Genomic DNA, 27,235 nt, shown 5'->3' with positions numbered 1-27,235 from the left:
TTAAGTGAGCTTTGTTTTTTCCTTAATCCAGTTGACATACCGGGATACCTTGGTATATATTCCATATTTTCCTTTCACTGCACACTCTTCGCCCCAGCTAATAATTCCAGTTAAGAAACTGGTACCTTCCACTTCGGTAACATGGGGTCCCCCACTGTCTCCTTGGCATGAATCTTTACCTCCCTCATGGAAGCCGGCACAGAACATGTGATTATAGATGGTGAACTTTGTGGATCGAAGGCATGTAGCTCGGTCAACAAGTGGAACTTTCAGGTACTGAAGAATTGAAGCCGATCTCCCTCTGTTGAAGACTCTCCCCCAGCCACTCACATAACCATATCCAAATTTGAGGAAGATGTTCGTGTATTCCCTGTCAGCAAGGCAAATAGGGGTTACGTAGCTATTTAGCATTAAGGGTTCATCCAGTTCCAGAAGGGCAATGTCATGGCTGTACTTATTAACAGATGCGTTGTAGCTGTGGTAAGGAATAGCACGGATCACGTTTCGCTTTTGCTCTGTAGGTTCTGTCTCCTCGGTGTTATGCTCACCTATTGAAAAGAAATTTCTTTTTCAGTCACAGTCTTTCCCACAAAGAAACACGTTTTCCAAGTGTCCACCTAGCATCATTGAATTACCTGGCAGTCAAGTGTCAAAGATCTTATATTGTTACGATTTTGGTAAAATGTAATGAGGGCCGATGCATACTTTTCAGACCAAAAAGCCATTCAGGACCATCGGATAGATGGATCTGTTCACCCATGCTGTTACAAGTCTTACATGGTTCACAGGTGATAATGAATCGACTTGTTATGAATTATCCTAGACGTTCCCAATTTCAAAGATTTTGACCCCTTTTTTGAGCACAGATAATACATTCATTTGGTCATTCATTCAATGTTAACTGAGGGCAGGTTGCAGCTTGTGCCAGGTGCAAGGATACAAGAATCAGTGATATGACACGGCTTTTGGGAAGGCTCCGTCTGGTGGGGAAATGGACACATCAGTAGATAATTGTACCGCACTGACATGAAAGGTCCGCCAAAAGAACGATGGGGGGCTTGGAGGATGGAACACATTGGATTTTGAAAAGATGGCCCCTCTACCACTAGTTCAACTTATTTAGCAATGAGCTTATTAGACCTTAGTAAAGTATGATCTAGCAGTCATGTAGAAGATCTAGGGATGTTGCAGACGTCTATCATTCTTTATTTACCTGCGACAACAGTAATTTTAACACCAGGTTTGATACAGTGGGCTGCAGTTACAACCCATTTTTCATTAACGATGGAACCTCCACAGAACCCATCAATTTCATCACTCAAAAGGACCTGTGGAAACAAAATTATGAATGTTACTACATAATATAATTGATCCAGAACAAAAAAAAACATGTGTGCTGTTTAGAGGAGTGGGCAAAATGTTGGCTTCTAGGTGCTGGCGGAAGTGGAGTGTTTCTGGAAAGTGTCAGCTTTGAAGATGAATTAGTGTTTCTGGAGCACAATCAAAAAAGCTATTTCTGAAACTCTTGAAGAGAATGAGCAGTGATAGCCAGGGGAAGCGCTAGATGAGGCAACGACGAAGCAATGGCTTCTTTTGATGATTCAGGGCCCTTGGATTCCTTTTCCAGGTGAGTCAGGTTCTCTGATAGCACGAATTGCTTCACGGGGATATGGCAGGTACATTCAGAAACGCACTTATTTGACTCCTGGGGATCAATAGTTATTACTGAGTCTTCTGTCCCTGCACGAGGAAATCTCCTTGCTACAGATCATTTGAAAGAGGAAAACTATTGATTTTTCCAGGAGGTCTTTTCAAGCCCTTTCTAAACCAGAATGATGTGAAATGAGACCTATGGCCTCCCTAAGGGCTGTGCTATGGCCATCCAGGCAGTGAAAACAGCGGAACTCGCCCACTCCTTCCGGTCTCCCCCAACTCTATTCTCCTCCCCCAACTGGATCCGTAAGCTGCCTCTGTCCTAAAAGGTCTATTAAGCTATGTTTGATTTGGGGACAAAGCAGACAAAGGTGTTTGGGCGCTGCTTTGAGCCTGGACATTATTAGATAAGAGGCCAATCCATTCTTTCATCTGTACATTCATTGTATAGCCAGAGTGGTTCATGAATATTTTTACCACCTCAGTGTCTAGATCAAGTTGGAGACTTTCACTTCTTGTGTATGCAAGGGCCTTGAGCCATCTGAGAAGTGTGAACACTAGAGGGCACACTAACATTTGGTAAACCCTTTGTGGGCCCTGACTAGCCCTTGTGAACTGCTGACCTTTTACTAAAGCACACATAGCCCCAGGCATAAACCCATTCATAATAAACTAGGGAAGGGGTGTGGTCACTCCTTGCAAGTGTGAGTCTGAGAAGGTCCTTGGGGGCATATTCTAGTGAAGATTCTTTTTGTCCTGAATTCAATTTATGGAACACTTGCTAAATCTTAGGCACCAAAGCACTAGCCTCCTACCCGGAGACCTATGGGCCTGACTCACTGCAAGCCTCTGACCCTCTTTTCCATACTCAGGTTTCCCTCTCATTCTAGCTGTTGCTTCTTATGTTGAAAAGTAAAAATATAGGAAAACTCACACAATGTAATAAACACCAGTGTACCCATCGCCCAGACTTAACAATCTTCTTAATTTTTTTTTGAACCTGTATTGATTGCTTACTATGGATAATCACTGTGCTAAGTGTTTTATGTACTTTGTGGAGTGACATAACATATCCATGTATAGATGAGCAAACTGAGGTTTAGATATGCAGTTAGTTAGTTAAGGTTAGTTAGTGGTGAGGCTGGGATGCAAACCCTAGTCAGCCTGGCTTCAGAATCTAGGCTTCTAAGCACCCAGTATTTCTCCAAGTGTGCTTGGTGGGCCGATTGCTGTAGAATCATCTGGGATGCTTGTAAAATGCAGCTGTGGGAGCCCACCCAGACTTAATCAGAATATTTGGTGGCTGGAATGGGAGAAAATGAAGATCTCCAGAATATCCTTATGCATAATTAAATTTGAGAAATTCGGTTTCAGAATTCCCAAGTCTTGGTGACCTTTCTGTTTTAAAAGTGCTCACTCCAGGCAGGGCTGGCCACATAATTTGTAGGGCTTGTTGCAAAATGAAAATGCAGGGCCCCTTGTTCAAAAGCCAGGAAAAAGTGTCACGGAAGATACTAAAATACAAACATTTTTCTTTTCTTCTGTGGTCTCTCACAACCTATCATGGTGTTTTGAATTTACTATTTGAAGTTGTTCTTCCTTGGGTGTGGGGGATATTCGCTGGGCGAGCGCAGATCCTCACAGGTGCCCAGGGGCTACAGCCTGAAATCGAGCACGCAAGCACAAACGCAGCCCTCAGCTGCCAGGTCCCCTCTTCCGCCAGCCCTGTGCTGATGCCCTGTGCCCCAGCAGGGGGAAGGGTAAGTCAATCTTTCCCACGGGTCCACTGTAGCAATCAACAGCAAACAGTGACTCCCAAGGGATTTCAACTTCCCTGCCAGGATATGTTCAGGTCCTGGAATGAAGGTGGACAAGAGGTTTGCCCCTGCCATTCACCCTCCAAATGTGCTATGATGCATTTCTGGTCCTGAGATGCCATGTGGCCACGCCCCGTCCCCAAATGGCATAGAGTCTGTGCACCCAGCCTCAACCCTCCCTGCCTGTGCTGGAGGAGGATGACAATGGTAGCTGTTGAGGGTGAGGAGGGGGCATCTGCCAGTGAGCCAGGGGTTGGGGGTGGCAGTGGTCATTGGGCAGCTGTGGAAAGGGGAGACAGAGCTAGCCAAGGCACCAGAGGACAGGGGAGAGGGAGGTCAAGAATCCACCCCTGGGTGGTGCTGAGAGGTAAGAGTGTGGTGACTTGAGGTTCCAGGTCCCCAGCGCACCCATGCTCCATTGTCTCATTGAACTTGAGTTACAAAACACAAATGCAAAGCACTGAACTACAAATGCGGGAACCTTTTGAAGACAGGGCCCTGTGCAAGTGCACTGGTCACCAGCTCATGAAGCTGGCCCAGACCTCAGGTGAGTTTCATCACCAAGCAAATTTGCGTAACACTGTTCTTTACTGGGCCTAATGATTACAACTGAATACATTTGCTCAAGTAACTGGAGTTAAGCATTCACATGCAATGATATAATGGTGCTTCTCCTCTATATGAGAGGTGAATTGGACATCTCTCAGCTTAATGGGCTAGTTAGGCCAGAGTGAATGATAGCCACAGCCCCTGGGCACAGAGACTAATCTGATGTAGCTAGTCTGACTCCTGCCAAAGACTTGCTGCCCGGAGCTTCTATGCTGTTCTGGTGGATGGCTGAGAAATACAGTTGTGTTCTTCTAAGCCCGAAGAGTGTTTTTTTGCCCATTCCTGATTGGTATTAGAAATTTTAGCAAACATCTTTGCCAAGAAAAAGCCATAAAATACATTTGCATTTAAAGATATTACAAGCGACTTGATTTTGGAATGTTTGCTTGGCTACCTCAGGATCACAGCTATCTAAATATTAGCTGTTTGGGTATGAGCTGACTGCTTGGCCAAGGACAAGTTCTTGTATGACATCACTTTGGAGAATGTTGGGAAAAATGGGAAAGCATATGTTCTGAGCAAGGATGTCGGAGTTCTGATCTGTCAAACATTTTCATGTTTGTCACATCCTAACAGGAGCCTGTTTTCTCTTTCAGACACCCACACACCCACACACATCTGCAAAACACACATTCACATATCTGTTTTGACGTTCTTCACTGACAGTGCCAGCCTAGAGTAATAGCTGCTGCCCTGTTCCCTTCCTAACCTTTTAACTCAAACTTGGCCTTTCCCTGTGATTTCAGTAAACCCTCACTCTCCCTTCCTAGCCACCTCCAGCTTTACAATAACGTTTTTTCTTTGCACACGTTTTCTTTCATATGAAGAGCAAAACCATTTCTACATTATGCACAGCTTATTATGCCCACAGGTGTGATTCGCCCAGCCCTTGGCCCTACTTCATTTTTCTGGGCACAGAGGGGATGCTCACTTTTGGCTTTTAATGGTTAACTAGACTTGTCATTGAAAGAGACTTCATCAAACCATCCTAGAGAATAATTGTCTAAATGTTATGTTCAAAATAGTTTTGTGAGGCCAGATGAGATTACATATGTTATGTTTTCATTTCTGCTAATTGGAGCTGTATCATCTGAGCTAGGAAAAATAGAGGATTACCTTTCCAAGTGAAGATATATCTATAGTCTTAGGACCTTCCTGTAACATCTTCCTCCCAACCCCCCCGCCCCCTCCCCCGCAAAAAAAGAGGAAGTTCTGGTTCATACAGATGGTAACTGCATGTTGTCTGCTATGGGGGTGTATCCTAATCAAATGGAAAGGATTGGGTCTGTGTAGGTAGCTGTATAGGTCAAGTGCTCAGGTACCTTTAAGGATAGCTTCAGGCCAAAGCTGAGGAAAGCCAAGACTGGGGAAAATGCTAAGACATCTTAAAGATTGTTTAGGCCAAGAATAGAATAAGGAATAGACAGACTGCCTCTCAAGACATATTTTGTTGGTTAAAATGGTTAGATACAGGCAATTGCATATGATACAGCCTGATATAAAGGATTAAGAAAAGCTTAACTACTTGGTTTCCACTGTATTCCGTTTTTATCAATCTCATAGAATGATCTTCAAATTATTAAATGTACAATAATTTTGGCTAATACAGAACCTGAGGCCCATGATAAAACAAAAGAGAAAGATCTGGTACTTCACACACAGGGCCGGTCGGATCCTAACTCAAAGCAGAAGAGGAGGACAGAGCGCTTGGGGGCAGGCTTGCGCATGCTCAGAATTGTGGGCTGGCAGGGTCAAGTGCATGGGACCAAAACCCAATTAAAGCTTTAGAAAGCCGAAACACAGTGCCACTTCCTCAAATCTCTCACTATTAAGCTGTTGATGAAGGTGGTCTCATGGTGCAGGTGTTGCGATTTCCCAACTCTAATGTTCACATTTTTCATTGTTTCCCTTTGTAGCTGTATGAAATTCGAGTTCTGTTTTAGTTTCCCACTCCGCTAAGGATATGCCGACTCTAGGAAATAGCCTTTCTGTTCCTATATAAGAGTTAACCCTCTAGCTTCCTCTCTCCGCTCCTAAGTGGCCCTGCAGAGTCCCTGCTTCCCCTCCCCAGAGTTCTCCAGGGACTCTGAGCCCAGCGGTGGGCATCTGGAGGGAAAATGAAGGAAACTGGCCTCACACCTCCTTCCGCTCCTTTCTTGGGTGTTCTGTCACTATGATGTGGAGTCAGAGGTCAGAGGTCAGGCAAGCCTGCCTTCACCTTTGGCCTTGGGGGTCGGGGGTCAAGGCGGCCGGAAGCGCAGGGGCTTCTGGGAAGCGTCTGTGGCTGAGCCGGCGCGGCTGTGGCTGCGGCGGCGGCGGCGGCGGCGGCGGCGGCGGCAGCGGCAGCGGCTTTTCCTCTAGCCAGGAAGCGGAGACGAAAGCCCTAGAATAAGGTAAGAAATGCACGCGGCCGCGGACAAGCTGCGCGGAAGGTGAAGCTCGCTCCTTAGGGTCTCAGAGCTGGACGGGGTGGCTGTGGTCCCTAGCCTGTCCTGTCTCGTCTCCCACCAGGGGAGCCCGAGCCCTCGATGCTCCGGGATGGGCTTGTCCCGCCGCTGCTATCCCAGTGACAGAGCAGCTCGAGTCAACAATTCCACGAACATCTGTTCAACCAAATCTCCTCCCCGAGCTGCCCAGCCCACGTGGCCGACCCAAGTGGTTGGAAAGGGCTTTCTTAACCGGGGCCAGGATCGACCTGCTTGCCTGGAACTTTCACCCGTAAGTCTACAGAGAAAAAGTCGTCGTCCCCTTTCTCTTGTGGCCCTTTAGCTCTCGCAAACAGCTCACCTAAACCTTTTCTTTAACAGACTAGACATTTCCAGTTCGTTCAAACTGTTTGTTACTCCAGAGGAAAGTGAACTCCATATGTGCTGCTTTGGGATTGCTTCACTCACGTGGTCGCGTTATTTCCCATCCCCTTTTATTGACGCATCAGCATTTTGAATCACTTTTTTCTAGGTGACATTGCTAAACAGTATTTCCTATGTCAGAGCCACAGATCTAGTTTGGCCATTGAAACCCCAGCTGTTGCTAGCTTTCTCTTGATGCCTGGGCTGCAGCAGGTGTGTTGCATTCTTGTCTGCAATCAGATCAAGTATTTCCACCTTGCAGATTAACGGTGATATGGTCGAGCTGGCTCATCCACAAATGGGGAGAGATTCTGGTTGGTTTTATTTCTTATTTTGTCTAAAAGTGACTTTTGCACACTCAGTTTGTCTCCTATTTTTGAAACCCAGTAACCTTTTGTGAGAAACTGGGTGGACGTGGGTGTGGAGAGACGGTTCTCTGGTGAGGAAGGAATCAGTGTGAAAGTATGGCAGGGTCTTTCTCAAGTATCCTAGAAAGTAGCAAAGCTCTTCACTTTTGGAAAAAACTAAAACCTAGCGCTTGGTACCTCTACAGTCAGTAATCTTACTTCATATGGATGAAATAGCGAGTGAACGTGTATGTGCACAGGTGTGGATGAGTGATCTTGAACATTCCTAATGATCTTAGCTGGGCTCCATAGGAAGGAGACAACAGGTACACTAAGTGTGCAGCGAGGAGGACGTGAAAAGATTTGAAATGATGGGTATCAAATCTAGCCCTTGGCTGTTACCTCAGAAATGTGCACAGGTGATTTTCATGTGGGTTGTCTGCAGATCACACCTGGAGAAATGTGGGACTAGGTACCACGAGTCTACTGTTTGGTGTTTTGGAGCCTAGCTTCTATAACAAGTTTGTTTCCTTTGGACCAGTGCGTTTCAAATTGTAGAGTGCGTCAGAATCACCTGAAGGGCTTGTTAGTGCACAGATTGCTGGCCTCACCCTCAGAGATGCTGATTCAGTAGGTCTGAGGCATGGAAATTTACATTCCTCACAAGTTCCCAGGTGAATCTGATGCTACCACACTTTGAGAACTACAGCCTTTGACCAAGCCCCTGTCTCATATGCCCTGGTTCCAGTATCCTAGTTCTTGCCTTAATCCTTCCTGAGTCCTTTTAAAAATGCAAATGCCTTCGAAATAATTCAGTTTCTCTGGACCTAGAGACTTTTTGACTCTCACCGGTTCTCCCAGGGGCTGAAGCTGAAGTAATACGCAGAACCCCAGCACCGGTGACCTCGCTTCCAGACCTCCCTGTTGCTTGTCTGAAATCCTGCTGTGCTATTTCCTTGATGCCAAACTCTCCTTGACCTTGTATGGTAGCTGTCCCTGGACTTCTCTCTCACCGGCTCCTCACCTGTCGGGGCTTCCTCATCCAGCTTAGTGTTGAAACACTTGCCTAAATACTTCCCTCATCCCAATAAGTCTGTCTGATGTCCTAGCCTCAGCCTCCCACCTGGCCTGGCCCTTGCCCACTGGGCTCCGGTTTTGACACACCATAAATATAGAGTACCTGCCAAGGGAATTGACCTCTTATGGCGTCTTCTCCACCAACAATGCGAGTGACGTCATTGGATGATTGGTTGCTTTGAGTGATGTTTTCCAAAATTATTTCAGCTTCAGAAGAATTTTCATAGTCCATATTGGAAAAAATAGTCTCAGCACGGGTGAACTTCATACGAGTGTTTGAGACAGAAACTCTTCCACAGGGAAATGGCACTAGACAAATGGAAAAAAAAATTACTGTTCTGGTATTTCTCATTGGCAAGCAGAACTTGTATTACAAAAATCGAAAATGAGGCCCATCCTTGTCACTTCTGAGAAGTAGGCCCGTCGATATTTTTTAAAAAATCAAATCAAATGAATATAGTCTAAAACTAAAAGGTTAATTGAATTATTTTCATGGAAAGTTTTCAAACCCTTCATGAAAAGGACATTTGGCTCAGGAATCCATCATCTCTATGGAAATAGAAGAGGTGTTCCAGAATTGAATTTTGTAAGACTTTTATAAAGTCTAATGACTTTCTGTTTAGTTTCTTTGCTAAAAAGTCTTACTCTCAAGTACTGTCCCTGAATGGAAATCTGGTGCCATGTAACTTTGATTTTAGAATTAGGTAAATGGGATGTCTGCTGCTTATTGCTAACAGGATTTCTTTCTTTCTTTTTTTTTTTTTGGCCGCACCGAGCGGCTTATGGGATTTTAGTTCCCCGACCAGGGATCGAACCCGGGCCCTCAGCAGTAAGAGTGCAGAGTCCTAACCGCTGGACCACCAGGGAATTCCCAGGGTTTCTTTTGTAGACCAGAATGCCTTCTAGATTCCAAGGTGGACTTTAGGTATCCATTGGGGAGAGATCATCGTGATTTAATTACCTACCTGGCTGTTGAGTATTAACCAAATAAGTTATTGATATGATTATTACAGCCACATCTACCTGGGCACTGGCCACCTTTTACCTTGGGTTGGTTTATTTCCTAAAGAAAAGAAATCATCTACTGAAGCACTGGGGACAACCAGAATGGAAATTTGTAGTCCAGCAAAGTCACCTCACATTTCATTTCTCACTTTCCTTCTATCCACATTCCTTATAACAGACATTTCTATAGCAACCAGCTGCGGCAGAGTATCATGAAGACAGCATGTGGTTGGGAAAACAAGAAATTAGTTCAAAATACTTATGTATAAATATAAATCATCAACAATAGCTAGAGAAAAGGGACCATTACTATTGAAAGGCAGAAAAGCTTATTTTAGGTTTGGCCTATTTATTCTGCTAAAGCTAAGGCTATATTCAAATATAACACTTAATAGTTGGAGGTGGTTCTCCATTTTTTTTTCCTCGCTTATAACAGAGAAGGGCTTATAAGGGTTTAGCTACTATGCTATCTGTCTACACTGGAAGTTAGGTTTCGAAGGTTAAAACAGATATACGCACACACTTCTCCCTAGGTAGGCTAATTTGAAGCAGTGCATGTCAAGAACCAGGTAGAAGGACAGGAGGCAGGCAGGTCCCTGAAGCATTAGAGACTCTTCATTTTAGTGCAGCATGTATACTCTTGGCTTCTGATGCTGCCTTTAATTTCCTCTGCCGGGTGCATTGCTGAGATAGGTATCGAACCCAGTTACAGAGGAATGGTGCGTGATTTAATGTACCAATTTAATAAGATATCAGGCTTTGGAAATGCAAAAGAAATTACATCTAGTTTGCTTCAAAAAGACCCCTCATTTATCAAATGTAATTGATCCCGCAGAACCTGCTTTTTTCAAAATCCAAGTTTCTACTGCCTTCTTTTTCAGAGAAGAGCAGTATGAGTTTGGAGTGGAGATGCTCTGAACACACCAGTCAGCTGTCAACATGGTGGCATGGTTGACATGAGTGGGAAACATTGCTTTGTCCACTGCCGTATAGATTGACTCTGCTGATCAGCCTGACACAACTTAAAACAGATGGTTGTCGGAACTATTCTGATGCCAAGCGTGTAAACTCAGCTGAGACCCAAGGATAGGAAATAACTTTCTTGGAGTAAGCCACCCGCACCCAGACAGATCATGCTTAAAATTCACTATCCTTGTACTAGAAGCCTATCAGTCAATCACGTACTTATCTTTTATGTTATGGGATTACTACATTAATTTGACTTGGCGAATTACAAATATGCATACAGAAATCACACAGATCGATTGCTTCATGATATAAAGGTCAGAGAAAAAAATCGGACACAGCAAAGAATTCAGACTGAAGACAATTGCAGAATTTCTATTTAAAATGATGATGCATTTTGAAAAATTAATTTGTCCAAGCTACTAGTCTTTTCTATGATTTCAAAAGGAAGTAGAAACAAGTAGGGCATAAAATTATGTAGGTTAGTTATAATGCAAAAAGTTCAAATATGGATTTGGCGAATGTATCTGCCGAGCTTAAAAAAAAACTTATTTAGATTTTGACCTGCTGGTTCGCAGGACTTTTGGTCTTCTGCAAGTCGGTATCCGGCAGTACAGGAACAAACCACCTTGTTATCAGCGCCCTTTTTACAAAACTGCTTGCATCTGCCATTCTTAATGCTGCATGTCGCATCTGAAAGAAAGCAGAATCAACAGCAATAGCATCATTTATTTTTTTTTAAGATTTTTTTGATGTGGACCATTTTTTAAGTCTTTATTGAATTTGTTACAGTATTGCTTCTGTTTTATGTTTTGGTTTTTTGGCCACGAGACATGTGGCATCTTAGCTCCCTGACCAGGGATTGAACCCACACCCCCTGCATTGGAAGGGGAAGTCTTAACCACTGGACCGCCAGGGAAGTCCCAGCAATAGCATCATTTAACATGCATTTCTAAAAAGTACATGAAACTACTGACTCCTGTACAGGTCAGATATAAGCTGGGGGCATTCATGGAGAGAAGTGTGTGAACCTTGAGCTAAGAGTAGGGAAAAAAGATAAAATTCTTAATAAGGCATAAAAATGGTGGCAGCAATATATGTGATTTGGCATAAAACTGAAGTTGTAGATATACTACTTTCACAGAGTCATAGAGTGCAATGAAAAAAGCTGTTTATAGATATACTACTTTCACAAAGTCATAGAGTGCAATGAAAAAAGCTGTTTATTAGAGTATAACGTATTCCGAAAAGTACCCAGAATTTTGGAATAAGTTTTCACAAGGTGACTGCGCTTGTTTAAACAGTAAACAGATCAGTACATAGGACGTTATCAACGCCCCAGAAGCTCTCCTAATTCCCCCTTCTGGTCACTATTTCCTCCTTCCCAAAGTTACCATTACCCTGACTTCTAACAGGGAATTAGTTTTGCCTGTTCATGAAGTTTATATAGGGAGAAGCTCCCAATATGTACTCCTCTGTGTCTTTCAGTTAACATTTTGTCTGTGAGCTTCATCCATGTTGTTTTGTATAGCTATAGTTCATCTGCATGCTGTGTAGTATATTCCATTGTATGAATATTACTACCTTCATTCATCCATTTTACTGTGGGTGAATATTTGAGTTGAGTTTCCAGTTTTTGGCACTTATGTATAATGCTGTAATGAACATTCTTGTACATATCTTTTGGTAACATATGCGTGCGTATTTACTGGATATATACTCATGAGTGCAATGATTGGACCATGTGTTCAGGTTTAGTAGATACTGCCAAGTAGTCTTCTAAGATAATTGTACAAATTTGGATTCCCACCGTCAGCGTATGAGAGTTCCAGTTACTGGGTATATGTATTGCGGATATCTTCTCCCACTCTGTGACTTACCTTTTCACCCTAAATAGTATATTTTGCTGAATAGAAGTGCCTGGTTTTAATATAATCCAGTTTTTCAAAGCAAACTTGAAGCTGGCTGACGTGAGTATGTGTCAACACAAGAGAATGAAATAGGGTCCTTTAAGGGAGCTAAATGCCAGAAACACTATGTGTTGACAAATGATAAGCATTCTACTGGCTCATATTTTCTTTACTCTCCTATACAATCTCCCTTATTAATATAAAATATCTTTCTTTGTCTCTTATAATGCTTTTTGTCGGGATTCTATTTTATCTGATATTAAGATAGCTTTGCCAGTTTCTTTTTGTTAGCATTTACCTGGCAAATGTTTTTACATCCTTTTATTTTAGCCTCCTGGTAGAGTTTGATTTTAGGTATCTCTTTTATCAACAGCATACAATTAGATTTTTAACTCCAGACTGAAAATTGTCATTAACCCCAATTCACATTAATTGTGATTCCTGATATATTTGGCTTGTTCCTGCCATCTTATTTTCCATTTTCTAATTTGCGTGCTTTCCCTTTGTTTCTCTGATGCGATCTCAACAACAGGAAGTAGCAGGGTTTAGGGCTTGCTGGCTGAGACCTGCTGAGTTAAGAGAAACAGGCTCTGCCCTTGGGCCTATTTCTGTCTCTAGAGCAGCATAGGAACACAGTGAATGGAAGGCACCTTCCCCCTTACCTACAGGCTCAACAGCAGTACAGCTTTCAAGAGAAATGCTCACTTGTCAGTGCAGTTAGAACATGGAGAGTTTGAACATGAGCGACTGTGTTAGCCACCTCTTTGTGCACCACCTTAGTCCCCACCAGCCTCACCCACGTCCGTCCCCAGCACCCTGGTGATCGGCTCTGCATGGACTTCCGCTGGCCTCGTCCAGGTGCAGCCTTGAATGGCCTGGGCTCAGATCTGTACTGTGTGCCTCTCGCCTCTTAGCTTGGCGTTCCCGGGTTGATGCTGAGGCCTGGGATGCCACGTGACCTCTAGGGGGCCCCAGCGTGTACAACCTGGTGATGCAGGGGAGTTAAAGCCCCACAGGCTGAAGTGTTGACCATCTGGAGAAGGATGCTGATGGACAGATTCTTTCACCTCTTCTCCCCTCCGAGGCTGACTCTCCTGAGGCCAGCTCACGTGGCTTCTTGGAAAACAGTCCCCGGAGATCAAACAGTCAGTTGCAGATGAGGAGAGATGACTCCTTTTACTCTTGGTTCTCCTTTCCTCACTGCCTCACTCCCCCATCCCTTACTCTTGCCCCCCTAGAATTGCACACCCTAATAGATAAGCTTGTGTCACAGACTCTTTTTTCCTGGGGGATTCCAGGCTAACAGAGTGACCATATGGTTTTGGAGTATATTATGGATTTTTGAGTGACAGAGCTAAATTTTCTAATTACATTTTATATAGGTAGCATAGGCTAGTGTAATGATTCGCTCATGTTCCTTACTGATACTTCAGGAAATAAGGGGAGGCAAATCAACTGTTACTAGGTGGACAGAGGAACCAGCTTGATCCAGAAAGGTGGCACTTGGTCCTCTTTAATTATTTATTTATTTTTTAAAGACCTTTCTCCTCACTATTGGTGATTACATCCCTGGCTCTTCTCATGTTACTAGCAATCATTTTGTTGCTACAAAGCAGTACTAGAGTGTTCAGCCAAATCAAATACCACCTGCAGGGAGTGTTCAGTCAATATGAGATTGTGCTAAGTTCACAGAGGTGGGTGGTAGGTGCTGACTACTTTGGTCCAGGCCATGCACAATGGGAATGGGTAAAGTCAGGGTGCTTTTCCCGATTCTGATGCTGCGTCCTTGGCTAGGTAACTAGGCCTCTCTGTCATTTTCCTCATTCGTCATTGCTCTTTGCAGCCCAGTGTGTTGCCGCTGTTGCTGTCCTCTGGCTTGGTTTGCACACGCAGTGGGAAATATTGCTGTCCGACCAGCAGTCTTTTGACCTCAGGTAAAGAACTCGAGTCTGGAAAGAGAATAACAGCACGAGGAGTTCCAGTTGAGAGGTCTGTAGTCCTGGACCTCAGGGACAGTCACTGTGGGCCTCATTCATCAATAGTTTCTTGAGCGCTCGGACGTCAGGCACTGTGTTGGGTGTGGGTTCTCCCTGGTCCTGGGGCTGATCTCAGTGCCTAGAATATCTGTGGAAGGACATGTCAAAGCATCTGTTCTTCTCCCTCCGTGTTAGCACAAATACCTCTTTCTAATTCCCCTCATGCCTACCACAAAAGTTATCGTGTTCTGCTTTATTTTACTCTGCCTTCATCTTCCCTGATATATTCATGGATGGGAAAACCAAAGCTTGGACAAAAGATGTTCTGTTTAACCAGTGTATCACAGAATATGCTGTTATTCGGCTAAACTCAAGATATTTTCTTTTTTCTACTCCACAGAAATACGCAGTAAATTAGTAGTGTCTGTGACGTGTTAGCAAAACAAAAAAAGAAAAACTGTTTATATGCTTGTTTTTCTTTCCGTCCCCTGTTACTGTGGGGAAATGCCTCTTGTACTCTTTAGAAGGGACAGGAATGACCACGTTCTTATAGACTTTGATTTATCTGAAAAGGACTCAGATGTGATGTGTAGCTGGGCACATACAGTGGTCTTTATTCCAGCCAAAGGGACACAATAGCCAATTAATTGTTCTAACTAGAAAGCGTGCCCTGAATATTTGCACCTCTCTCCCCTGGAGAGGAGCCTGATGAACAAGAGAAGAGGAAAACAACAAGGATTTAACAATGCAAATCTCCTTCCCTTTCCGAGACAGGGTGAGGCAAGGGACTTGGGGCCCAGATACTCCATAAACTGTGCTGTTTTTCTAGCAGCTTTTGAGATTAGTCCTTAGTTCAGTTTGAAGCAACAGCTTAAATGGGAGTTTGTATATGCTTTTGCTTTCCTCTAGTGTCTGAGATAAAGAGCTTTTTGAGAGAATTCCCACTTTGTTTCTGAACTAAGCAAGCTGGGAGGATTTTTCTAAACCTTGATCAGATGGGCTGGGGGAGCTCAAGACACCCTAGAGGCCAGGTGTAGTGGTGGCTGCAGTGTCACTGCAGAGCTCTGACCAAACCAAAACGTGGGGAACCCGAGAGGCCTGAGATGGTGCCCGTTGTAGACTTAGCACTTTTGCTGTGTAGACTGTAGCCTCACACACGTAACAAAGCCTGTTATAGCAGTTTTGTGCTTATAGCTACATTCCTCAGGGCTCTTTGCCTCTTCTAAAGTGTCTTTATTTTTAAACTAAAGACATTTAGGAATATTTAATACTAAACACTGTTTTCAGTTATACTTTGCTACCACATGCCCTTCATTCTTAACGGAGACCAGTTGAGTCCTTCATTCCCTCAGCTCCAATAGTTATATAATTTAAGCTGATACTCCATCAGTTTCTGTAGGTTTCCATAATAGCAGGATCGGATTTATCTAGGTCAATCTGAACTTGAAATTATAACCTTTCAGATGAAAGTAGCACTTCAGAGGTGTTGAGCTAATGAACACACCCATAGGAAAGGGAACCCAGACATCGGTTTGTCCCCATGCTGGGAAGCCTGCAGGAGTGGGAGTCCAAGCCTGGGGTACAGTTCATCCACCTGCATCTCCTTTTTTCTTTTTTTTTTTTTTTTTAATGTTTTTGCCCTGCCACCTTTTCTTTTTCCTATCTTCTATTCCTTTTTATCTTTTGGATCTCAAAGGAAGATGATCAATGGATTTCTCTTTAGCACTGAAAGGATTTCTGAACAGCATTAGAGATGACTTTTTCCCTTCTCAATAGGACAAGTGCAGCTGCTGCGTTTCATTTTGTTTTATGCCCTTTTCATCTGTGTGTCAGGTGGGTTGCCATAACGCCTTAATAGAGTCTTGCTAATTCTCTACTCTTTGCCCTTAGTCATGTAGCCTGTGGTGTTAAATTCTTTCCCTAGAACTGCATCTCTATTCTTCTGGAGCTTCAGAGGAGAAAGAGAATCCGTCATTAGCACTGTACGCTTTTCACAGTCACGATACCAGTAATCCTGCATCCAGAGGTAATAAACAAGTAGGTAAAGGACTTTGGGGTTTACTGTTCCAATTGCCAAAATCTCAGAACAAAAAAATTCTAGGATATGCAAAGAAAAGATGCACAGTGATCCTAGATTTTCTATGTAACTCTTTCAGCGTTATCAGTATAGTCAAATTCAGGAATGAGTTTTGATTTTTGTCAACAAATTTCATATGTGAAGTGGTTCGTATGCGTGGCGAAGTGCCTAGTATATGGGAGAATTGGCCTTCCCATACCCCATTTCTTTACTTAGTTGACTTCCACTGCTTTTGTTGATAACAATTTAGTCATGAGTTCTAACAATTTTATGGGTCAGTTTTCTTTGTGTTTTGTGGGTAGCAGTTAGAAGAATGGGTTTTGGTCAAACCAACTGAAGTTCAAATCCTGGCTCAACTGTTTACTGCTTCTGTGATTTTTGAGCTGTTTGAGCTGCACTTTTCTCACTTGCGTAGACTGGAGATGATAACGGTGCTGACTGCATGTGGTTGTACTGAGGATGAATATGCTAGTGGAACATCATTACCACTTCCTACTAGCTACCAAATCTTACTATTGTTCTTCATCTAGTTTCTTGAGTGCATCCTGGAAACTATGACTGCAGATAAAATGAATGTTTATAAGCTTTGAAAGTATGTTTTATACAATGGAATATTATTCAGCCTTCAAAAAGAAGGAAATTCTGTCATAATCAACAACATGGATGAGCCTAGAGGACATTATGGTGAATGAAACAAGCCAGTCGTAGAAGGACAAATACTGCATGATTCCACTTATATGAGGTGTCTAAAAATAGTCCAACACATAGAAGCAGAGAATACAATGGTGCTTGCCAGGGGCTGGGGGGAGGGGAAAATGGGGAGTTGTTGTTTAGCAGGTATCAAGTTTCAGTTATGCAAGAGAAATAAGGTCTAGATGTCTGCTGTACAGCATAGAGCCTAGAGTTAGCAGTACTGTATCATACACTTCAAAATTTGTTGAGTGTAGATCTCATGTAAATGGTTCTTTACCATAATTTAAGAGAAAATTATGATACATACACATGGCATTTTCCAGTTGCATCTGGTTTCAAAGGGAAATTTTGAACCACGAGTAATCCAAAGGTAGTTACTTACCTAATTCACAGTTCTTTCCTTCAAATCCAACTTGACACCAACATTCATAGGAATTAATGTCATCCTTGCACAGGCCGCCATTTAAACATGGATTGGACTCACACTGATCTCCATCTTTGAGATAGATTAAGAAATTGAATTAGCAGATCCATTGCTTAGAATGCTTAGTCTTCCCTGCACAGATTCATGGAGAGGGGAGCCTGATTTTAGGGTCAGAGCAAGACTGCTGACCTGGAAACCAGCTGCTTATGGGATGCCCCTGTCTTCCTAAGTTTCTAAAAACAAGTAAAGGTTCTTAGGCTACCATTGTCCTAGGAAATGGCCCCGAGGAAGGCATGTACATTGTTTATGTAACTGAAGGGAGGAGGAAGAGGGAAAAGAACGTCTGAGTATAGAGATGTATTCTATCAGCAGAGTGTGAGAAGAATTTTCAATCCTTCCTTATCGAATGATGATGGAGTTAATTCTAAATCAAATCACATTGCTTCAGCAATCATCTATGTGTTGTACAAGGCTTGCTCTGTCACAGGTCTTGTAGAGCAAGCTGAGCTAGGTAACAGATAGCAACTCCACTCAGGGACCTGGCAGCCTAGGCATGGCGCACATGCATCCACGTCCTCATCTTATCACTTCACTTTTAAGCAGAGTATGCAGTGATGGTTCCAAACAGTACAAAAGATGCTTTACTCCTGAAAGATATTCTACTGCCTGTGATTAGGTCCCAAATGGTTTGGTAAAGTGAGAAACGACTTTCAATACAAAGAATTAAAAAAGAAAAAGTTCTGAAAATGTGCTTTATTTATATATAGATTGGCTATGTTTCCTTCCTACCTTTCCTGAAGTTTCTACATTTGCAGAGTTCTGGAGAGCCTTTGAAGATACTGGTCATCAGAAAACAGGAGGAAGGAATAGGTAAAGAGGGGAAGGGTCAGGATGTGGAGGGAGCCTTTAAGTCTGGTTTCTTAGAACTCTGCCTCCATCCGCGCTTCTAAGGAAGCTTCAGGAGAAAGGGATGAATAGAACCAGAAGGGAGGCTGGTGTGCAGTGTGTGCTGAGAGAGAGCCCTGAAGAAAACTGGGCGCGAGATCAGCAAGGCTTAATGTCTGAGTAACAAAAGAGTAAGTGATAAAGATGATGTAAGAGTAAAACAGTGAGCGAAAGGGGGCAATTTAAGAGAAATTTCTATTGGTCGTTCATATTTTAGAGCCGAGCTCTGTGACGTCTAGTGTGTGGACCCCTGCCTGCTCTAGGGACAGCAGTAGAGTGTCTGTCGTGCTCGCTGTCAGTAGCATGTTTCCAGGTCCCACTGGCTGGGGGTTAATACCCCTTTTTAGGAATAGTCCCTCTCTGGAAAACTGCTTGTTGTAAAAATTAGACCTTGTCCCCTCTGCCCCTTGATCCAATGTGCTTTTGCACAGATACTTCAATTTGTTCCAATTCTATGAAAACAAAATACGTTATCTCTGGTTTATTATTATTGATGTTCAGAACTGGTCTAAAAAAACGAGCCACATTTGCACTTTATATTACAGACCAACGGAGCTGAATTATTTAGGATGTTTCACTGAAAGGCTCTGGGCTTGCAGCCAGCTACACAGCAACTCATTTGCTGAGACATATCTTTAAAATGAGTGTCATTTCATCCCGCATTTAGTCCTCCTTTGGGTGCTTGTCTGTGTGTACTTCGGGCTGAAGCAAAGCCACAGACTGTAGGGGTCAAAGACAACAAGGGGCAAGACCTTGCCAAGTGAGAGCTTCCTGTTTAAGCCTACTAGGTGGTGGTTTAATGAATAACTGCATTTAGATTTGAAGGCCGGGAGGGGTAGTAGAGAAAGTGGGGATTGGGCAGTGGAGAATTTGGCTCCATGACTCCCTAGCTGGGTGACCTTTGACAAGTCATTTAACCTCCCTAAACCTCAGTTTCTTCTTCTGTAAAACGAGGTTCATAGTGCTTTGCTCACAGGGTTGGTGTGAGGATTAAAGGTGACAGGCACTCTGTAAAGGGCTGGGCAGATGCTGGTTAATGTGGTTGGGCGATGTTTCCTCTTCACCAGGCTCCTTACTTGGTGAGATGATGGAAGAGAGTAGGGCAGGGGTGAGGGGCCTGCGTCCCTACCGTGTGAGAAAGCCCATACAGGGAGAAACAGCATAGGCTATTTTGGGGGGGGGTTGGGAATCTCGACTGCAAAGTGAAAAGAAGCCGTGGAGTTGGGTTTTCTTTTTCTCTTTTCTTGTTTTTGTTTTATTTTTAGCAGACAAAGCAGTAGTGATAGTGTAAAAAATTAATAAACAGAAACCTCAGTTAAATAGAGTCAAGAGGGACTTCCCTGGTGGCGCAGTGGTTAAGAATCCGCCTGCCAGTGCAAGGGACACGGGTTCGAGCCCTGGTCTGGGAAGATCCCACATGCCGCGGAGCAACTAAGCCCGTGAGCCACAGCTACTGAGCCTGCGCTCTAGAGCCCGCGAGCCACAAGTACTGAGCCCGTGTGCCACAGCTACTGAAGCCCTCGTGCCTAGAGCCTGTGCTCCACAACAAGAGAAGACACCGCAGTGAGAAGCCCGCGCACCGCGAGGAAGAGTAGCCCCCGCTCGACACAACTAGAGAAAGCCCGCCCGCAGCAACGAAGACCCAACGCAGCCAAAAATAAATAAATAAATTTATAAAATAAAAAAAATAGAGTCAAGAGACTGGAAGGCAGAGCTCTCATATGAAAAGCCAGGAACTGTTTGTTTACTGTAGCCCTCCTCACTTCCTTTTCCCCTCTCTAAAGGAGTTGTCTGCCCCCTGCCATGCAGGGACTTGCACGTGGCTCATGGTGGTTGTAGACCCTGAATTGCAATTCTCTGCTGATGCTGAATAAACCCATCTTTGCTGGAGTCTGTTTGTTTCAGGTCAACAACAGAATCATGCCCTTGATGTTTTCCAGGTATCTTTACCTGAGTTACAGTAAACGACACAGCCTGTGACCTAGAAGGCAGGGAGCCAACTTCAAAATATGGTGTTTAAGAGCTACTGATGAACCCCTACTCACAGGTGGGAGGCCAGCTGGGTGGGGGGGTGGGCAATGAAGGGACCATGAGAGTTTAAATGCAGCCAGGAATATTTTGGGAGGAAAGGTAGAAACTGATTTGCTTTAAAATACAAGATTCAAAGTTTTGAATAGATTAGAAATAGAGAATAAAAAGACTTGTTTGGACTAACTGTAGGGCAATGCCTTAGTAGAGAGTTGGCGTGGTAGCATTCATTACTAAGAATGAGGAAAGGCAGATAAAGCAAATGTAACGGAATGGACCTCTTCTTCCCTCATGATTTAAAAACAAAGTGGAGAAATTATGAGTTACAAGAGTATGAATAAGTCCGTTAGTGTCTACAGAATAGAATCTGGAAAAATAGAACTGATGGAATTCAGTGAATTTGCTGTCCAGGTTAGTTTCTGTCCATGCAAATGGTCTTAGGTAAATCAAGCTGGGAAAGTTACACTGCCTCAAAATCCTGCTGCTGGATTTTAAATTAGTTTTAAAACTTACTTGTCATTAAAGTTTTGACTTTTCCTCCTTTTGGTCAATTCATTCAACAAATATTTACTCAGTGCTTCTGTACCAGATACTGTTCGAGGTACTAGGACTACATCAATAAACAAAACAGTTGAATACCCCTGCCAACATGAAGCTTGCATTCTAGTGAAGTGGGAGACATAAATAGTATATGTAAGACCATTTTATGATACCTCAGTGGTGAAAATTGCTATGAAAAATAATAGAGCAGGATACGGTGTCTAAAGTGATGGGGTTATGGGGGGCAGGTTGAAGTATTAATAGATGATCAAGGCAGGGTTCATTGAGAGGGTGACATTTGGGTAAAGACCTGAAGGAGGTGAGTGAGTGAGCCTAGGGGAACCTGGCAGAAGACCGTTCCACATTAAAGGAACAATCAGATCTAAGACTTTAAAATGGAAGCATTCCTAGAGCATGCAAGGAGCAGCAGCAAGGCCAGGATGGCCGGGGTCCCGAGTGTGAGGAGGAGAGGAGGTCAGAGGGGCAGCAGGAAGGGAGGGGCTGGGCAAGCAGGAGGGCCTTGTAGGCCGCCAGAAGGAGGAGGACTTTTAAGCAGTATACATTTAAGTCAATCAGCATTCTCTGATTCTCTACTGAGGATTGCAAACTCTCATTCAGTCCCAGATGCAATTCTCTTTGGTCTCTCCCTTCCAGATTCCTGGGGTGGAACGATGTTCCTTTTGAAGCCCTAGGAAGGAGTAAGTGTATCTGCCAGCGGATATCTCCCACGCTGGCATAAACCTGGAGTCTCTCGCCATTCAATTTTGGGTAAAAAGAGTTGGACTTATTTTTCTGAGCCCTTTTGACAGAGTTTAATATATTATATGTTTACACAGAAGAAAAAAATACATAATTCTCAAATGTTTCGTATACTAGTTAGAGGATAAAATGAATTGCTTACCAACATATTGCTTCCAAAATTCAGTCTATAACGAAAAAGAAGACAAGTTAATGGTACTATTTAAAATGTTTTCGATTTGGTTCCTTCTCTATTATAACATTTATAAAACACGTGTATGTATAGATATTTTAAAATTCCAAAGAGAAGTATGGTTCCCCCCCCCTTTTCTTTTTAAAGGTTTTCTATTCTTTGCTCTGCATCTGAAGGATGTTATGTGGAAATACTCACAGTTTTCTCAGTGTTTTCAAAAACTTCTCGTGCTTCTTCAAAACTACACTTTTCTTCTATACATTCTCTCTCAAGGTTCCCTCGAACAAACTCTTCCAATTTACCTGAATTATACCTCTTTGGCCGATTCAGAATTTTGGTGGCATTTTCACGATCAAGAAAAACTGAAATTTAAAAGAAAAAGAAAACATCATGAAAATTAAATACATCTCTTAAGAAAGGATTTCTTTTTAATCCAAGTAATCCCAAAGCCAATTTATCTTTGGGGCATGGAGCCAAAATCTATGATGTTCTCATGGTACTGTATACACATGGAGATTTAGGAATTAAAATTCAATTTTACTCTTAGTCAAAAGAACTCTGGTAATAAAAGGTCAGATTTTCAATCATATTTGAATTCACTCTGGATGAAAAAGAAAGTTCTCAGATAAGCAGTTAACTTCACACTTTGTCATCATTTGAAAATAACTAATTGCAGATCCTTGCAAGGTGATCCATCACGCTGGCCGGGCTGTGTTTACAGGACGCAGTCGCCCAAATGACTTTGCAACACATTTCCCTTGGAAGAGCAGAAGCCTAAATGCAACCCTGCTGTCTCTCACTAGATATTAAAGAAAAACCACTGCATTCATGTTTTTTTTAAGCTTCAGACTCACAGCACCTTAAGTTGGCACGTGTTCTAGGAATTCCAGTGACATAAGTCTTCTCTGGGATTCAGGATGTGGTTTATTTTAGCTCTGTCTAGCCTGTTAGGAACGCACTCCTGAACTCTGGAGGATTGAGGTCTCTAACCTAATTCTCCACCCCAGCCCCTCCCCGCCACTCTCCAATCTCAGTCTCTTCTTTCTGTTTCACTCTCTGTCTCTGTGCGTGTTTCTCTCTAGATAGCGAGATACAGATGTAGTATCTGTATCTATAACTAATAACAGGAACTCAAGAAGTTGCCTGGAGTTATTCCTTTCTTCTAGAGACTGTCTGATACCATCTCAACAGGACCAGGTGTTTATAACATGAACTTTCCAGGGCATTTTGGGACTGTTTTCTCATTAGCGCCAAAAAAAAAAAAAAAAAAAGGAAAGGAAAAGAAACAAACCGAAGTTCCTTATTTCCATCGCAGCTGTTCGCTTTATGGAGCCTTGTAGTCCCTTGACAGCCTCTCACTTTTCTCTTGCTCTTCAAGTCCCCTTGGGCTTTACTTTTCCCCTGAATTTAGCTTAGACTTTTTCTCTTCAACTCTTCCCTTGCCAACTTTCTCAGTTCCCTTCACCCCTTCTTCAGTGCTGCAATACCCCGCAATCCCAGCCACTAGGTCAGTGCCGCCAGCTGCCTCTTCCTTCGCTTCCCAGGCAGCCAGGCGCCCTGGGAGAAAGCCACAAGCTGCAAATGGGTGCCATGGCATATCGACACCTCCCAGCCTCCACCAGGCCCTCCTCTCTGCTCGCCAGTTCATGTGCTTGGCCCTGGGCGCTCCTACAGTAGCATCTGTGTCTGTATCCATTTACAGTGCGGTCTAGTGGAAAAATAGGGGTTTGGAGTCAGAGCAGACACACCTGGATTTGAATCACATGTCTACCAGCTATTGGCAATGAGACCTCCTCAGGCAAGTCACATAATCTCTGCAGCTTAACTTTGTCAAGTGTAAATGGGTATAACAGTAGTATCATCAGGCTGTCTACCTCCCAGCGTTGCTGACAGGATCAGTGAGATAATGTGTACAGGCGGGTGTATGTTGGTTTTCTCTCTTCCTTTCTACCCCTCTGTCTGGTCTGCCTTCCTAATTTTCTCCATTCCCTTTTTATTTAAAGCACTTTTCTGTGGCTCTTTCTCTTCTTTACCGCCATCCATATAATGAAATGACTACCGTCAGGATCAGCAATGACCTCCTAAAGGGTAATTTTGAGCTTCTGTATTTCCTGCCTGCTCTGAAACATTTCTAATTGTTGATCTTTCCCTTTTCAGGGTGCTCTTTTCATGAAATCATTCTCTCCTGGCTCTCCTCTTCGCTCTGATTCTTGTTATTCATCCACCACTTGCATCCATTCATTCCCCTTCTTCTGCTTGCCCCTTATATGTTCAGAGTTCTCCCAGGCTCCAGCCTCCAGCCTCAGCCTTGTCCATCTTCACTCCATACATCCTTGCTAGGGCCGGGGCTGGGGCGAGGTAAACAAGGCCCCTAGGGCACAGAATCTAAGGAGTCACTCTCTCTCAGTGTGTGCAAGTATGTTTATGCCCTGTGTGCCCTGCTTGCCTCACCCTAGTCCAGCCCTGACTCAACACAATTTTCTGAGCACTCACTACTGCCAGGCACTGTACTAGGTGCCACAAGATCCATGCTCACTCCCTGGATCCTCACACACGTGGTTGCAACTACTGTCTATACGACAGTGAGTTCCGAATATCCATCTCTAGTCAGATATATCTTCGGAATTCCGGATTGTCTTTCCAACTTTGTAACTGTCCATCGTCATGTGGCTGATAAGAGCTGATGTTTATTTAATGCTTCTGATGTGCTGGACAATGTGCTTGGTGCTTTGCATCCATTATTTCATTCCCTTCTCACGGCAGTCCCATGAGAGAGGTGCTGTCGTCTCATTTTCGTAAATCAGAAAAACGGAGGTTCAGAGAGGTTAAGTGATTTGCCCCAAGTGATATATTAAAGTGTCAGAGCCAGAATTTAGACATTGGCAGTCAGACCGCACAGTCCGTGCTCTTAGGCACTGTGCTGTATCCTAAATGCTCAAGACATGGTCTTTAAGTCATATTTCTACTTCCTCAGTGTCACTTGCATTCCATTCCCTCTTCTCCGCCTGTACAGCTAATGTCCAGGTTCAGGCCCTCGTGCCTTCCCTGGATGATTACAGTAGCCTCAAGACTGGTCTCCCCTTGTCTGGCCACCCCTTCCTCACACAGTTCATGAGAATGTTGCCAGGCCGAGCAGCCTGAGCCAGCCATCAGTGGTATTCATGTTTACACTTCTGATGACTCCACATTGCATTCTGTTGTCCAAACTCCTTAATTTAGGGCCTTCCTTATCTGATGACCTGACCCTGCCTCACCTGTCATATTCAATATTGAAAGCATACTTAGTTCCTGAAAGACCTCACATTCTTTGTGGATCTGGATCTCTGCACGTGAGTGATCCTCTCTTCATAGGATGACCTAGATCAGTCATTTAAGGAGAGTGAACCTACTTATTTTTTAAGACCCAGCTCAAAATATTGTCTCTCTGTCAGTGTCTCCCCAGTTAATGTGTTCCTTTCTCTGTGCCCCTTTAGCACCTGGTATACATCTCCTCATGTTACATTGAAATCTCTCAGCTGACCTCATGGTGCTTTAGGTCAAAGAGGGAATCTGGTTTATCCCCAAGCCCCTAGTACCTTGCCACAGTACCTGGCACCGTAGTAGTCACCTAGTTTTGTAAAGTTTTGTAAAGCGTGTGGACTGAAGCTGTCTTTCATTTATTTCATTCATTCATTCTAAATGAAAGACAGGTTGGGTCCATATGCTTTACAAAACTGAATTGGTTTTACGGAACACATTTGATTTCAAAATTCTAAATTGATGCAATAATATCTAAGGGCAGCAGCCATGAAAATGCAACATCTCAGAAAATCATTCATAGAAACTGCTTTTAGAAGCCAGTGGCGGTTCAACAGCAGAGGAGAGCACTGCATCAACACTGTCCGTGCTTAGGGAAGGCCCCTTGGCGCTCTGCTCAAGGACCTATTATCTCTGACTAAGGTGACTCCGGAATCACACTGCCTTTCTCCTCACCATTGTCTGAGGGTCATATATTTAACCTCCCTTCGGGCTTATCTCTTCTAGTCATTATCTCCCAAGCTCTGAAATCCTAGTCCTTTTTTTCTCTGAATCTATCCTCTTTCCTACATCTGAGGTCTTCAGGGGGGCAGCAGTCCTCTTAAAACCTCCATCATCTCAGCACTTATCCTGAAGGAAGGGTTTGGATCCTTTGTCCTCCTAGATTTCACACTGATGAGATGTGTGTAAAGACTTAGCATTCTGTCCCACTTTGTGAGTGTTCGCGCTGAATTTCTTTATTGCTTGACTCTAGCCAGTTTGCTGGTTTGATTTAACCTCTGCATTCTTGTACCATTATTTCTGCATTTCAGTGTGACATCATGTCTGGAGTGGGAACCACGGGCCAGTCTGCTTTCTGGGGATGCTTAGGGTTGGCACCCCTGATCCTTGCACTGTCAACTACTGGATTTGATTATAATAGGTTGACAAGTAAGTATGATAAATGCTTCCTGTGAGAACATGCTGTTTGTCTAAATGGGGTAATTTCTTCCCTATGTGCCTGCCTTTGGGGAATGCATAAAGTCACTAAAGTTGTGAAAAAAAACCAAGTGATGTAAATTGCTTTAACTAAGTTCCTACTCGACATCAATTCTTGGAATTGCTTTGCTGTCCTAAGAGCTCAAGTGAGTATTGAGTTTCCCCCTGTATTAACTCCGAGATGTTTAGAATCAGACAAAATAATTTTTTCCTCACCCATGGAAAACTTCAGTGATAAATAACAACTTACTAATGAAAAGTTTGTATTTTAACTAAAACTTTCAATTGAAGGTATATAATTTTATAGACTAAAATTAGAGGCATGACTCATTAAATAGTTCTAAAATTTTGAATCACATCATGTCTTAAAATCAAACTTTTTGTGTAAATAAAACCATTGTTTTTGCTTTAATGTTTCCCATTTTGATTTCAAAATGAGTTAAAAACCCACAAAATGACAGTTAATTTTTTCTCCACATTCAGCTGTTTCCTTGTTAAAACATTTCCCCCTTTTAATTTTTTTTTTAACCAAGGAGATGACTTTTCTAAGGAATTACATTGTCAAATCATAAGCCCAACAGTGTCCATTAAAAAATGTACTATAAACATTGTAAATCTATTTAGTTTTAAAAATGAGGAAGAACCAGTACCAGAGAACTAGTACTCACCAACCCACATGCTAACTAGTAGAATCTTAAACATTGTGGTCAAATCCTGTAATCATTATTTAATGAAGAAGACAGCCCCAGACGTTTCTATATCTAAAAGCCAAGCACATTGAATGTATCTTTATAAAGGAAACAAACCTGTACATTCAGCACTGAGTAGATATCCTAAAAGGCAGATGGTGACGAGGCCCGGTGATTCTGCCATGATCATGTTCAGGCACCGCAT

General features: G+C 43.2%; 1 protein-coding gene and 1 non-coding gene across 3 annotated transcripts; both read right to left on the bottom strand.

Moving 5' to 3' along the window:
- F9 (coagulation factor IX) lies at positions 1-27,235 on the bottom strand. Of its 2 annotated transcripts, XM_061178815.1 has the most exons (8): positions 27,148-27,235; positions 22,046-22,209; positions 21,818-21,842; positions 17,362-17,475; positions 10,888-11,016; positions 8,456-8,661; positions 1,214-1,328; positions 1-548 (listed from the first exon to the last, which is right to left on the bottom strand). In XM_061178815.1, exons 1-8 carry the CDS (start codon positions 27,233-27,235, stop codon positions 1-3), a joined length of 1,389 nt encoding a protein of 462 aa, XP_061034798.1. The 2 variants fall into 2 exon arrangements, with proteins under 2 accessions (XP_061034798.1, XP_061034799.1); XM_061178816.1 differs by lacking the exon at positions 17,362-17,475.
- TRNAK-CUU (transfer RNA lysine (anticodon CUU)) lies at positions 9,147-9,219 on the bottom strand. The gene has a single exon. It is a non-coding gene; the product is annotated as a tRNA-Lys (tRNA).

Source organism: Eubalaena glacialis, chromosome X, assembly GCF_028564815.1.
Source record: "Eubalaena glacialis isolate mEubGla1 chromosome X, mEubGla1.1.hap2.+ XY, whole genome shotgun sequence".
Classification (NCBI taxonomy): domain Eukaryota; kingdom Metazoa; phylum Chordata; class Mammalia; order Artiodactyla; family Balaenidae; genus Eubalaena; species Eubalaena glacialis.
This window is presented reverse-complemented; position numbering and strand designations above follow the sequence as displayed.

What these genes read in the sequence shown, in the direction of transcription:
- F9 (XM_061178815.1), bottom strand. Translation starts at nt 27,235, where the DNA reads ATGCGGTGCCTGAACATGATCATGGCAGAATCACCGGGCCTCGTCACC. An exon ending in TTGAAAACACTGAGAAAACT is followed by an intron (nt 21,843 to 22,045) that starts GTGAGTATTTCC and finishes TTTTCGTTATAG; the next exon opens with ACTGAATTTTGGAAGCAATA. An exon ending in GAGGTCAATTCCCTTGGCAG is followed by an intron (nt 1,329 to 8,455) that starts GTACTCTATATT and finishes TTGTTTCCACAG; the next exon opens with GTCCTTTTGAGTGATGAAAT.